Here is a 14,633-nt window from a genome sequence, read left to right on the forward strand (position 1 = left end):
ACATGGCAGTAGACTAGACCGGTGAGAGCCCTGGCTTTCTTGGAGCGTCATATTAGTGGAAGGAGACAATGAAGAGGACTGGCAAAAATTATGGGACAGTTACTGGCAGGGCCTGGCTCGTTCATCGAGGGTGGTCAGCAGGGATCTCTCTGGAGAGAAACCATTAGGACAAGCAGACAGTCATGGGATGACCTGGAAAGGAGCCTTCCTGGAAGTGCAAGGGATCAGAGACAGAGTCAAGTGTGGCAGCCACCCAGGGAGCAAGGGCTGAAGATGAGATTCCAGGGCCAGGCAGAGGCCAGATGGCCACGGCCGCACAGGCCATGTTCAAATCTTTGGATTGAATTTCACTTGCATAGAGGCCACAGTAGGGTTTTACGTGGGGAGTGGCGGTAGTGGGTAGAGGGTGAGAAGATTTGGTATTTGCTTTGGAAAGCACAGTCTGACCACTCTGGGTTGCCACCTGACCGTTGTGAACAAAGAGGTACAGCTCTCTGCCAAAACACCAAGAACCTGCAAATGCCCCATGCTCCAGCTGGTTGTTTTGGCACCTAAATCTTGAATCTTTCTTTTGTCAAAGGTTATGCTGCTGTATTTCCCCTCACTTGGGGGGGGGGGGGCAAGGAGGGTGGGTAGGAAAACGCCCGGACACAGGTGTGGCCGTTACAGAGGCCTGGGTCTCCCAGCAGCCAGGAGACGAATGCCACTACCTCCGGGTCTGGAGGCCCGACTGCACAAGAGAGGCAGCTGCCTTTCCACCCTCCAGAGTCTGGGTGTAAAGGAGGGGAAATCGTAACTAACGCCCCCAGGGGCATGACACCGAAGCTCTAGCATGAAGTAGGAAACATTATGTTTAAACTGCGGATTTCCTGAACAGTTTAAAAGCCCTCCAAGTTAGAGCTTCTCACCATCTATTTTAATCTCTATTAATTCCCATCTGTGTACACTTGGAGACCTGCTCTTGACAAGCTCTTCAGGTTGGCTAAGTGTGCATTATTAGCATCTCTAATAGCATCTCTCAAATGTGGCTCTTAATTGCACTAATAAGGTGGGCCAGCCACGATGGAGAGGAATAAAAACTTGGCAATTAACACCGTCTCCCCCAGTCCAAGCACTGTGTGGGGCTCAACCCACTGATGTTCAATACATGGGCATTGCTTTTAAACAGTCTCCGTGAATGGACCCCACGGGTAAGAAAGCAGGGGATGACCATTATTAAAACCATGCTGAAAAGTAAAGGCAAAAGCCGCTTCATGGGATTTGGGAGGGCCTTTAGACAGGTGGAAGGGACCCTGCCAATCAAAGATCATGTATCTCAACGCAGGAGGGTCAGAGACCTGTCCGAGATCACACACTTAGCTGGCGGCTGGGCCAGGACCTGCAGTCCAGGTGCCTGGCTGCTGGCCCCAGTGGTCATGTCTGCAGGCATGGAAACCAGAGTGGAGAGAGTCGAGAGCTGAGTGAGCAGCGCAGCTCAGTGGGCTTGAGGTGACAAAGCCTGTGGGCGCGTCCCACAGCATGTCCAGTGAGTGAACGTTTCATCGTTTCATCCTCCTCGGTTCCACTCGTGAGCCAGGACAGGGGCCTCTTCATCCACCTTTTACCTCTGTCCTGTCACTCCAAACCTCGCATTCAAGACACAAAGCAGAAATGCTGTTCTTCTTTTCCTGTCCTATTAGATTTTTCTCTGAAGTAATTTAATATGTCATAGCTAACCCTTAATAGTAATGTTTTCCTTAATAGCTAATTTTTGGAGGAATCCTTCTTACATGCCAGGTTCCATGTTACACACATTTAAACTCCAGAAAACTCTGTGAAGAACAGTCTACGAGCAAGCTAGGCACTTGGGGTCACATTCCAAGTTGATCAGATTCCAAGGCTCATGTTATTAGCCAGTCTCCTAAACTCCCCAGCTAGACAGCCATCACAGGCGCAGTGCCGACACCCACCCAGACAGGGAGGGGCACAGGGACAGCAAAGTCATCCTTGTCTGTCTCCAACGTCCTTAATTATACTCTCTCCCACCTGCACCCCATGAGTGAGGGCATTTCACAATGAAGACCTATGTCAAAACATATCACATTGTACACCTTAAATATACATACTTCTTATTTGTCAAAAATAAATACAAATTTAGTAAAGAGCTTATATGCATATATGCATAACCATGGACACAGACAACAGTGTGGTGAAAGCCTGGGATGGGGGTGGGGAGGTAGAAGGGGTCAATAGGGAAAAAGGGGGACATCTGTAATACTTTCAACAATAAAGATAAATTTTTAAAAATATGTTTTATTGATTTTCTACAGAGAGGAAGGGAGAGGGATAGAGAGATAGAAACATCGATGAGAGAGAAACATCGATCAGCTGCCTCCAGCACACTCCCCACTGGGGATGTGCCCGCAACCAAGGTACATGCCCTTGACCGGAATCGAACCTGGGACCCTTGAGTCCGCAGGCCGACGCTCTATCCACTGAGCCAAACCGGCTAGGGCAAATTTTTAAAAATAAACACATATTTAAAGACTGATTTCTTCGTGTAGCTTTATTGATTAAAAAAAAAAAAGTATGGGGCAAAACCAAAATCTTGATTCAAAAAAGCCAACATATTCTTAAAACCATCTATTTCTCTGCAGTAGTTTCTCCTTGTAAAGATAATGTGCACTTATTTGGGCTGGTTTAGTATCTGTAAGCCAGTTCCAACTTCATTATTTTTAACGACTGAGTTAGATTTCAAAGAACAGTACTTGAGACCAGAAATTCCAGGCATCACAGTTCTAAAAAAATAAATTGAAACAAGTCTTTCTCACTTCTCAACCTTTAATACATATTTTAGTTGGCCCTCTGGGGATTATTTCTATTGAATTTACCCAACTGAATTTTGACAAGAGGGAGTGTATTATGATACAATCACTGTGAAAGCAATCTAGCCAATAGATTTAAGAATAAAATGAAAATCGGAGAAAGTTATAAAAATTCATTTGCTGCTGTCAAATATTTCCCCAAACAATTCACGATTCTTACTGCCGTTAATTAGTTCAGTAAGGCCTTCGGAAGTACTGAGGAACCTGGAATTTTGCAAAACCCAAATCTATTTACTAGGACCTTAGCTCTCCCTTGTGTATAAAAACGGAAATGCAGCTTGCAAGAAATGGTGCCCCAGTAAATCTGATGGATGACCCAATTTTAAAACTAAAAATGCCACTTACACAAAACCAAAAAATTAAAAATTAAAAAAAAAATCTTATATAAAAAGCAAGGAAAGATCATTTAAAGTAACAAAACAAAAGAAGCATCAAGCTACTTGGTATTATGCACATTATGCTTTAGATAAAGAATTCAAAACAATCTTGCCAGTATAAAATAAAATATTTTCGGACAAATAAATATTTTATTTTATTGTGTTTATTTTATATATTGATTCTATTTTATTCCATCTCACAGAATCACTGATGCTCTCAGCAACACTGGTGTCTGATTTCAAGCAGAATCAGATTTAACCCAGCCCAGACAGAGGTGGGACAGTGTCCTGTTTCAAACATTCCTAGAGAGAGAAAAACCCTCTCTCTATATATTAAGAAAATATTTTGTTATGTCTCAAATACTCTGTTTACAATCCCAATGTTGTAACTACCTTCATACTATTTCTAGTTCTTTGTGACCAACTCCCATGCACTCACTCCTCAGCCTTTTCCGTTGGAGCTGAGCAGGGGCTGGTTGTGATGCAATGCCAACGAAGGCATCTTCTGTACTTGCATGCTGGTGCTACGTAGCTTTTAGAGGCGCACACTAAATCCCAATGAGAAGTGCCACTTATTATCCCCCTGCTATTAAGTGGTTTAAGCGTCTCTGACTGTTTTCTCCACTTTGAGCTTTGGGAAAGGGGAACCTCAAAAATCCTTTTAGTGGTCAGTCAACATGACTATGAGGACCCCATTCAGACACCTAAATCATGGGACGCTTGTCCTGGCAACAGACTGGTAGAGGGAAAAGAGGGTGGTGTTCTGCACTGCCTTTCCCTGAGGTCCCTATCGAAACCCTCTGGCTTCTAAAACTAGCCTTATGTATAGCCAGCTTTAAAGATCCGGGGAAGGGAGTGTTAACCACCATGACATGGCTTGGGGCCCAACTGGACAGGACATTGCAACAACCCAGAGGTGCCCTCCTTCCTCGCCAGGAGCTTACACAGAAAGAAGCATCCTCGCGCTCACGCATAAGACCACACAGACACCAGCAACAAAGAAGGGCTTCCCACATGGCCGTTTCCAGACATCAGATCCACTGTGAAACAAAAGCATCCCCTCGCAGGAAGCTCGCTCCCTCCAGCAGGCTGGCAATTAAATATTATACAGAGCACATAATTCAGATTGCATTCCAATTATCTCCAAGTGCTGGAGGGCACAAATCACTCACTCAGCAATTACAGAAATTCCGGGATGTCACTAAATGTTTTGAGGAAGGGAAGGATTCTGAAGTTGGCAGAAGGACCAAAGAACAGGAAGAACAGAAAAGCTAGGCATTCCAGGTTACGCCCTCAGCCCATTTTCTGGCTTCGCAGGCACCCCCATTTTACGGAGCCCCCGTTTCGATAATGATGACAATACCAGAAACATCACAGTCATTGTGCACATGGTTAAAGTTAAACTGAAAAGAACTAGCCCACAGGGCTCATCAGGCACCTGCCAATTTAGGTCGAAGCATCCGCTCTCACACATACAGAAACAAAGATATTTTTTCCAAGAAATTATCGTGTGTGCACAAATACAACATACATATACATACTTGATTTAGCAGTCATCACCTGGGTACACCATGGGAAAGCTATAAAATGGTACTGCATATAGTATTTTAATAACCACATTAATATTCTCTTTCACAATTTCTAAAGAGCCTATTCCCCGCACAGGGGTGCCCCTTTGGGGGGGGGGGGGGTAGGATAAAGTTGGTACGTGAAGACAAATAAACGACACCAGTGACTTCCAGAACCAGATGTGTGAGCAGCCAGCATCAGCAGCCTCTGCATCAGGCTTTGCTGACTGAGAGGAGCTTCCTCAATTCCAAAGGCTCTTCCCAACCAAGAGCTAAGCCTGGTGGACAGGGATCCTCAGAACTGCAGGAGAAGCCACCCTGTGGGGAGAAGCTGCAGGACGGGAGGCAGGGTAGTGAGCCTCCCTGCAGAGAAAGGGGTGAAGAGAGGCAGGAGGTCAGGCCTGAGGATGTTGCTACCTGTTGTATAAAAGAATCTGCCTGGCCTTTGTCCTGGGTTCCTGGCAAAGGAGTTTCTTAAACCCTTGGAATTTCCTGAGGGATAGCTGTGCCTCTGTTATGCTAAACAGGCAACTCAAGGTGGGTCCAGGGGCCAGCTTCCATCTTTACCCAGATGATGCCATCTTGGGAAGGATTCTGGGACAGGAGCCCCCAGGGGAAGAGAGAGACAGCCCATAGCATACATGAATGTTGAACTGACTACCCCCAAAAGATAAAGTTCATTTGAGACTGGCTAAAAAGAAATTGAAGTTTCCTCAATGGAAACAGGAAGTTTAAAACAACCTACAAGCCTTTCTCTCCCTCTCTTTCTCTCTCTCTCTGTTCTTTTTAACTGAGCTGTGTTGGAAATTGTGATCCTTTTCGTTTAAATCAACATTACAAATACAGGAAAAAAAAAAAGTTAAAATCTTCCAACTAAACAGATTGTCTAAAGGATACTGTGGGAATTTTTAGCATACTATGGTTATAAAATAAAACCTGTTTGTGATGAAACCATAATAACATTTTAAAAGGAAGTGGCCATGTCATATCACTTAACTTTAACCTAAGTGTTCTGAGGCTACCTAGTCACCAAAATCTTATTTTGCTGGACTCACAGCTGATTCTGTTGTCATGAACTAGATACTGATAATAGGAAAGAAGCAAAGACAAGCCAGACATTATAGGCCTGTCACTTAGTCAGCTTCACCAGGTGGCTACAACTTTACACTCCCAGGGGCCCAAAAAAGGGGAGATAGGAGCATGCCTGGTAAAGTTGGGGTGACACAGGGAAGGTGTTTGTTTGCTGTCAGTCACACTTGAGAACCAAGGTCATTGGCCAGAATGGGCGTGGCCACTGCAAGGGTGTGACATTGGGATATTTAATCCTCTGAACAAAGGAGTTCTTACTCTTGTGCTCTTGCAGCTCTTGGGACTCCCACAGGGCCCACTGGGCCATGTGGACCCCAGACACAATGGACTCATGGACTGCAGCTAGCCTGATGCTGAACGGACAGGCTCCAATATGGAAAGGAAACTCTGGACACTGGCCTTGCTTCTAGTTTTACTGAAACCCCAGCTGAACTTCTTCTGTGACTGGACTAAGAGAAATGGAACTTTGGAATTTTTCTTGAGATATTGTAAGGACTCCACCCTGTGGACGAAAAGGGGCCACATGCTAACCTGACTAGCTCAGAGGAGGCCTGCGTGGCAGCCTTGCAAATGTACAGGCCTAAAGTAACCACAAAGGATGGTCTAAAATTAAAACGTTTTAAATTAAAAAAGCAGTTTACAGTGGGTAGTCACATCTTAGGCTAGTATCTTCCCTGACAAAGATCAACTTTGATCTTAACTGAGCCTACTGCCTTTTTGCATCTCTGACAACAGGCATTTGGAATGTCAGGGTAACCTGTAACCTTCCCTTTTCTGGTTGTGCCACTTGCTTCCCTTAGGGCACAATCAATGCACCCAGGTGGAGACCACAAATTTCTCCATTGTTATTGTGTTCATTGTTGACTGTTAACTATCTTGTACCACCTATGTATAGGAAGCAAGTGTCTATCATTTTACTTTTTATCCAATCCCAGAGGACCTCCCCCTCCCCTTGCTTTCCTCCGCCTCCCTAATCCATCACAAAACGGATTTCATGTAACCCACTTACATCTCATCCTGTGATTGTAATTTATAAAACAAACGGAAAAACTGCCATTCTCATGAGCATTATCTCAATACTAGAGGCCCAGTGCACGAAATTCGTGCACGGGGGGGGGGGGTGTCTCTCAGCCCAGCCTGCACCCTCTCCAATCTGGGACCCCTTTGGGATCGAGCCTAAACTGGCAGTTGGACATCCCTCTCGCAATCTGGGACTGCTGGCTCCCAACTGCTCGCCTGCCTGCCAGCCTGATCACCCCCTAACAGCTCCCCTGCCTGCCCGATCGCCCCCTACTGTCCTCCCCTACTGGCCTGGTCGCCCCAAACTGCCCTCCCCTGCAGGCCTGGTCCCTGCAAACTGTCCTCCCCTGCCAGCCATCTTGTGGCAGCCATCTTGTGACCACACGGGGGCAACGGGGGGGGGGGGGGCGCGCGACCATCTTGTATGAGTGCATGACGATCAGTTTGCATATTACCTCTTTTGTTATATAGGATGTCAAGATTCTGCTTCCCTGAAACTATCGACAGTTTGGCTTAAATAAACTCAATAATTCTTTACAGGGTTGAATGTTTCAACCCCAGCATCACAGTGGGGAAGAGGACCCTCCACTTCATCCTATAACACAGCCAGGCCAGTTCCCAGTCTCCCTTACAGCTAGGGTGGCCGTAGGACTGAGTTCTAGCCAATGGAATGTGCGCAGAAGTGACATGGAACCTTCAGACCCAGCCCATTAGAACCCCACGCCCGCCACTCCACGCTGTCTTCCCGCCTCCAGCTCACTGGGACGGGATGTCTAAGCTGGCAGAGGCTCTGTCAGCAGGATCCCTGATTGGCCACATGGAGGACAGCTGTCCCCACCAACCAGGAATGCCTACTGTGGACTTACTTCCATGTGAGAAATAAAAATTCCACTTATTTTTTTGAATAGGCCCACACATAGGGCATGTTTAGGTTCATCTGTTGCAGCCGTGAACATTACCCTAGGCAACACTCTTATACATCAATCAACCAGTGCGATTTCAACTGGGCAATCAATGGGCGCTTACTCTTTGCACACGGAGACCTAAGTTCTAACAAGATGCAGCTCATCCACTAGTCAGGAAACCAGGCACGTCGGCCACGAACAAGAAAACCAGGAAACCGGGTTTGAGCTGTGACAGAAGGACAAGCAAAGACTTATGAGAACACAGTGGCAAGTGTGATACTTGTGGAAGCATCACAGAAGTGCTGGCAAGCGAGCTGGGCCTTGAAGGATGAGCTAAGTTCAGAAGAAAGAGGAGGGTAGAAAGTTCATTCCAGACTGGACATGCGTCTTCAAATATTTTGTCCAGCGGGATGTGATGCTAAAAAGAGAAAAAATAACGTTCTGTTCACTCCAGGGACTAGAATCCAGGACAGTGAGGAGCCGCTACAGGGAAAGAGGATTCCATTCAAAGGGAAGGTCTGGAGGGGCTCCGCAGACAAGAAGGGGAGTGTTTCCTGTAGGGACGGCCAGCCTCTTGGCTTGGGCTCCGCAGACGATGTGATTTAAGCACAGGATGGGTAGCTGCTCCATTCAGCTGCCTTCCAACTCGGGGAGTCTATGTATGTTTGATGCCTCTGCCAAGCAGGCTTTGTGTAACACTGCCAGGAAGAAGAGGAATTATTGTAGCCCTGCTACAGCATTTTTTACATGATGGTCCTTGCCAAATTCCCTTTCAAGGCTGTGTTGGCTGGGTTTCGCTCAACGTGCTCAATCTTAAGCCAATCGAGAATCTCTCTTCACACGCAGGCCCGTGAGAACCCCCTGAATATCACTTTATGATCAGAGAAGCTTAACAGGCTGGTACTACGCAAGATTGCTACTGGTGAAGAAGAAAACAAACGACAGTGAGCATCTGTTCCGAATGCGGAGGGCCACAGGGCATTCTGCATCGGTCCCTGGTTAACAGCAAGTTCCCAGCTCATACCAAAAATGGACATCCGGTTCGAGAAAGCCTGGATTCCAAAAGAAATGATTACAAGAGAGCTGTACTAAGAACAGTTTTGGCCTTCTTGGGTGACTTGGTATCTCACAATACACCTTAGGCTGAAAATTATGAACATCAATTTCACAGTGTAGTTTCGTAAAACAAACTAGTTTTCCATTTTTAGATGCATACGTTACCGATAAGAGGAAGTCCACTAGGTGCACCAGAAAGAGAAAGACAACCTAACATCACTGGTAAATTATAACTTTCCACTTTCCTCTTACAAGGTTTTAATTTCATTTCACAAACATTCATTGAGTCTCTACTAGGGGCTAAACACTGTGCTAATCATTTGTGATAGAAACTGAATGAAAAAGATGAGATATTCTAAACCTATACATTATCTGAGATTCATAGTTATTTTTCTTAAGAGCATTTATTTCCCAGTGATTACTTAAAAAATAAAAAGTTCAGCTACATTCGTACCCAATAAACAAGGTTATTTTCTCTGTAATACATATATAAAGACTGACTTTAAAATGTCGGCCTAGATTAATATCTCCTGTAATAATACTCCAGGTACTTAATTCATTGCTTAAATAAAAAAGAAAGGGAATCGATTTTCCTGAACTCAGAAATGATTATTAAACACAAATCTCTTCACATTATAGAACAAGTCTTAGTTATACAGCTGATAACCTCACAATAGAGAAACAAAAGAAACCCATAAAGCCATATTCTGAGGCCACCTGAATGTTTGGATACGACCATAAAATAATCACACGAAAGTTACATTTCATAGCCATTGTTCAATCATAAACACAAACAATGCTTTCTTAGTCTCTCTTTTCTGAATACCACAGACTTCAATCTTTTTGAAATTTAGATCACGTCTCTCTCATCATACAACATCCCAAGTAAATCACATCTCAAGTGGTGCCAAGACCTGCCTGCTGTTGACATCCAATCTCAAAATCCTTCCAGTGGCCTTTTTCAACCCACCTACCTCCTTATGACCCGGGTCCTAAAATCTCTGTTCTACAAACCTTGGAAACTGCATTCCCTTTTGATAAAATGAACAACTCACAACAACCACCTCTATTTTGTTTGGTTTTTACCCAACTGCGTTACTATTTCCAGGGAGCACTTACTGGCCCTGCCTGGAATGCGTGCCCCAGACTGTGTCTGTCTAGGTACTGTCTGCTCCCACCAAGGGCAAGGAGGGCCCGACCTTCCCAAGGAAGATTCACACGGGACTTGGCACACACACACCTGGCTCGAACGCACTTTCTTATATTTTCGTGCTCCCCAACGAACCTTCCGAGACGTCATTCCTCAGTCGGAATAAGAAATCACCCTAAACTAAAGAACAACCCTTCTAAGCCTAAGTGGCCAAGTCCCAGGCCCCAGTCTGTGTTTGCGATGGACAGAGCAGATCAAACTTGGAGTGAGTGCGCAGACGCAACAGCACTCACTGATCCGGTTGTTTCTGGCCAGCTGTGCGATCCCGCACGATCACTTAACCTCTCTGGGCCTCAACTGCTTTGTCCGTAACACCAAGACAATACAAAGGCACCTTCTGGCTCGAATGAAGTACGGAAGAGGCCTGCCCCTGAACCGCCCCTGCAGGCCTCGGAGAAGTAAAGCTCCGATTCAAGACCATGAGAGGAGGGGGCCGATGAAAAAGATCCCGGAGGCCCCTTTCCCACATTTTGATTCTGACTCGGAGAGAGTGAGGCATGACCAGGCAATTGGTCGTAAAACTTTAGTGGGTCTCAGAGCTCTAATAATCCAATGGCCAGCTCTGCTCTAGCAAAAAACACACACAAAAAAACTCTTCACTATATTTCAAGGAACGAAGAACGATTCCACGGCGACAGCAGAATGACTTTATCCATGGTCAGCAGCCATCTCCCCTCTTCCTGGCGACTCGCGCCCCTCCAAGAAGGCCAGCGTTAGGCCCCTGACTGCTCCGAGCCAACAAGAAGCGCCGCCAGCCACCGTGGAGGACAGTGAAGAGAGCCACACCTACCCGCAGCCACTGCTTCTCGGTGAGGGCATCGCTGTAGTCCACGTCCCGGCGCTGGCGAGACCCCCTGCCGAATATCTTCTCCTCCTCTTCTTCACACGTCAGCCTCTCCACCTCGGCGTCGTCTTTAATAATCCAGGAGGGCAGCTCATCTTCCTCCATGAGGCGCGGCTTGCGCTTTGGGTTCCGGGCGTCCTCCCTCCGCCGGTCCATGTCCATGCGCTGAGGACAGGAACATAAGTTTCATCAGTGCGGGAGGGGCTCGGTACCGCACAGACCCACCGCGCATCGACCTCGCACCTCGCCTCCTAAGGCCGCGGGGTCCCTCTCAGCGTGTCCCAAGGGCACTCTCTCTCGTGGATGCGCTAGTCTCTTCCCTTCCTTTGTACCCATTGCTGAGATGTATGTATGCATTTAACAAACAATCTTTAAAAGTTCCTTTTCTTAGTCTATATGTGTGCAAAGCTTCCCCGTAAGTAAGATTCAAACTGGGGATGTATTTAACAAATAGGAGCCCTGGTGATACAATTCATTGCTGCCCTGGCCATAAAAGTATCCTTTAAGCATGTTAAAAGAAAATCCTTTTTTTATTCGATAGGGCTCATGCTTTTCATTCAACAATCAGGAAATAAAATCAGCAACTCAAGTGTCACTAACAGAGTGGCCACCACCCTCGGCTGGACTCGGACATGGGGGCACATAAATGGTTTGATCAGTCGGTCGGCCATGAATGTGTTAAATGTTCAGTAGGCCATGGGCCCTGTGAGAGGAATGCCCCTCAATTCTTCAGCTTTTAGAAAATTTAGCTCTTATGAAAATATTATACCACGAGAGAGAGAGAGAGACCTTGGATGTAATCTCATCTCCACTGGCCAAGTTATTAAAAAAATGGCTCTCTTTTGTATTATTTTATAACCTTCAAAAATGCCTATTTTCCCATGCCCCGTGCACTTATAAAGTGCCACAAATATGGTTTTAACTTATAATTAACAATTCGATAGCTAAAGAAAAGCAAACAAAACCTCCAGTGAATTGCAACATACATTAGTTATATGTATATATCACTAGCTGATGTGTCATTTCCACAACTGAATAGACCATTAACCATTAAATGAATTTACCTTTTCCCTCTTTTTTCCTTTGGTTCAATACAATTTTTCCATAAGAGCTAAAACTGGTAACAGAATATAGGTGAAATTTCTATTCAAACTGAAATCTGAACTCTAGAATCTATTTAAAAATTAAAGTTCAACCCTTAAACAATGCTTAAACATATTTGGAAATCATTATATTCCCAAATGGGTGGGCTTGGGAGCATGGCAGAGGCCCACTGGGAGGTCAATGTGGTCATCCCGTTGTCATGGGCTATCGTTAGCTGGAGAGGCTGTTTGCAACCCCAACCCTGCCTTCTAATGCTCTACTATCAGCAATGGGACCCACCAAGCCTCTGCTATCAGCACAGAGAGGATGCCTTGTTAACATTGCAATCTCTCGATCAAGGGGCCTCTTGAGGTAATCTTTTTAATAGTTATTAGACAGCTGAGAAGAAAAACATTTTTTGGTAATGTGCTATGCAATGAGATGGCAAAATATTGTCGCTTCAATTTTTGGTTAGGCTACTACCGTTACCTATACCAAGACCTGTAAAATGACGTGCCACACAATTGATAAAATAAATCTTTGCTGATATAAAAGAAAACAAATTACACTTGCATTTTTTTTCCTTTTAGGAAGGGTTGATACAATTTTTAATCAGCTTGAAGTTCTATTGACTGCATCTCTTTCCCAGAGATTTCTACTTGCAGAATTCCAGTACACAATCTGAAGTTGATATTCAAGTAAGTCTTATTTATTATTACATGCATATGTTTGTCTTAAAGCCTGATAATAAACCTTATGCTAACAAATATTTTTAAAAGTACTTCTTGCCTTTGTAGGGAACATAGCCACTAAAAGCTTAGTATTTATATATTAGCAAAATGTTTCAGATATGTACCTTGACCTGTCAAAGTATCTTTTTAGGTAAAATTCACAGGTAATCAGTATGAGAGATAACTTTTTCTCACTTCGCATTTTTAGAAGAAGAAAAATGTTCAAGAGAAATGTTCTTTTATTTTAAAGAGACTATCTGCTTAATGTGTTATTTAACTACAGTGCCTATGGTTTTAAAAAGTTTGGGTTCATTTTACAGAGAACTAACTCTTTTATAATAACGAATAAAGAGTTTAAATACTGAAATCCAAATCCAGCTCACATTCCATTGTTTCTCACTACACTTTTTAATCAGAGTAGCTGGCAAGGATTCAAATATGATTTCCTGCCCCCTGGTGGAGGTGTTAATGAATAGTGAGTTAGAAAGGCAGCTAGCTGATTATAAGACTGAAAAACACTCAATGGAATATACAGATATTGTATCATAAAGTACACCTGAGACTTATATAATGTTATTAACCAATGTAATCCCAATAAATTCAACAACAAAAAACAAACGAACTCAAAAATATAATCCAAAAATGAGAAATCAACCTTTTAAGAAACAGGCAGAACATTCACAAAATCAAAATACCTACAAAAAGTGTTCCTTAACCACCTTCACCAGTTCCAAGCCTGTTTTTGTGAGATAAAATAGTCCCAAACGAAAAGAAATCTGTGCCTTGGCTAGATATTCCAGTCCCCCGTCCCCCCCAAGCTGTCAATTTCTACAAATACCCAGCCCAAAACTAAGAAAAAAGAAGTACTCTTTGCCTCTTATTTTGGGGCCTAATCTGATTCGTACAATGGCAGGCAGCCTACCTTTCAGGGTCTCCGGAGCATGTGAGGCTAGAGCAGGGCTGAATCACTACCCATCAGTGATCAGCCAGGGAAGTAAAGGGCTTCCCACCTCAGGATTCCCAGTAATCTACATTTCAATAAGCCCCTCCAGGGGAGAAAAGATGTCTATTTCCTGTGTGTGTCGCTACTTTACCTAAATAGATACAATCTATAAGGGTGGTGACCAACAATACTAGTTAAGACATTTAGGTTTTATGAGCATGTTGACCATGCTGTTAACGTCTCTTTTTTTGCGTCAGTTCTCTCCAAAATGGCCCAACCTGGGTAGGGTGGCTCATTTAGAAGGGGGGAATGTGCACATCCCAGGTTAGGAGTTATTCCCATGGCTACCTAAAAGTTTCCCGAGAAAGAACGGAATGTCTTTCATCTTGAATCATTATGTGTGGACATAATCATTGTTCCCTAGACAGAAAACACCAGGTCTCAAAAATAACCTGAGCCTCCGCACAGCTGGAGCCCCTGCTCAGACTGTCTAGCTAACAAGGCGGAGAATGCAAACCCTGTGGGTCATATTTGGCCCACAGTCGTGTTTTGTTTGGCCTGCAGTGTTAATAATAATAAAAAATGAATTTAGCTGCAAACATTTTGAAATCCAGAGATTACATACAAAAGCCCAGATTTCCAGCGCCTCTTAAAAACGTAATTTCTAGCTTCATGGGGTTTGCAGCTCTGTGCCCTCAGACTAGGCAGCTCCGGTGCACACCGTCCACTGGCCCCAGTCCACTTGCTTCGCTTATGCAAATTACCTGTCTGAGACCCAAGGGACTTCTGATTTGGGGGCTCTGCTCCATTCAAAAGCCAGAATTAGAGTTTAGATGGATTCACTCACTCCACAATCAGGCTAACTGTTATAAATTTGGAAGGTGCTGGAGGGAGCCTCGCAACTTTGTATATCCCGATCCACACTGACTTCTTCACAAGGCCC

General features: G+C 44.6%; 1 protein-coding gene across 9 annotated transcripts in view; it reads right to left on the reverse strand.

The window, feature by feature from the left end:
* SMARCA2 (SWI/SNF related, matrix associated, actin dependent regulator of chromatin, subfamily a, member 2) overlaps positions 1-14,633 on the reverse strand; it is a 169,004-nt gene that overhangs the window by 48,212 nt on the left and 106,159 nt on the right. For all 9 annotated transcript variants that reach the window (XM_059656800.1, XM_059656802.1, XM_059656803.1 and 6 more), the window contains one exon: positions 10,880-11,098. In XM_059656800.1, coding sequence (XP_059512783.1) covers positions 10,880-11,098 — 219 coding nt within the window. The remainder of the gene's footprint in view (positions 1-10,879; positions 11,099-14,633) is intronic.

Source organism: Myotis daubentonii, chromosome 11, assembly GCF_963259705.1.
Source record: "Myotis daubentonii chromosome 11, mMyoDau2.1, whole genome shotgun sequence".
In the NCBI taxonomy this organism is placed as follows: Eukaryota; Metazoa; Chordata; class Mammalia; order Chiroptera; family Vespertilionidae; genus Myotis; species Myotis daubentonii.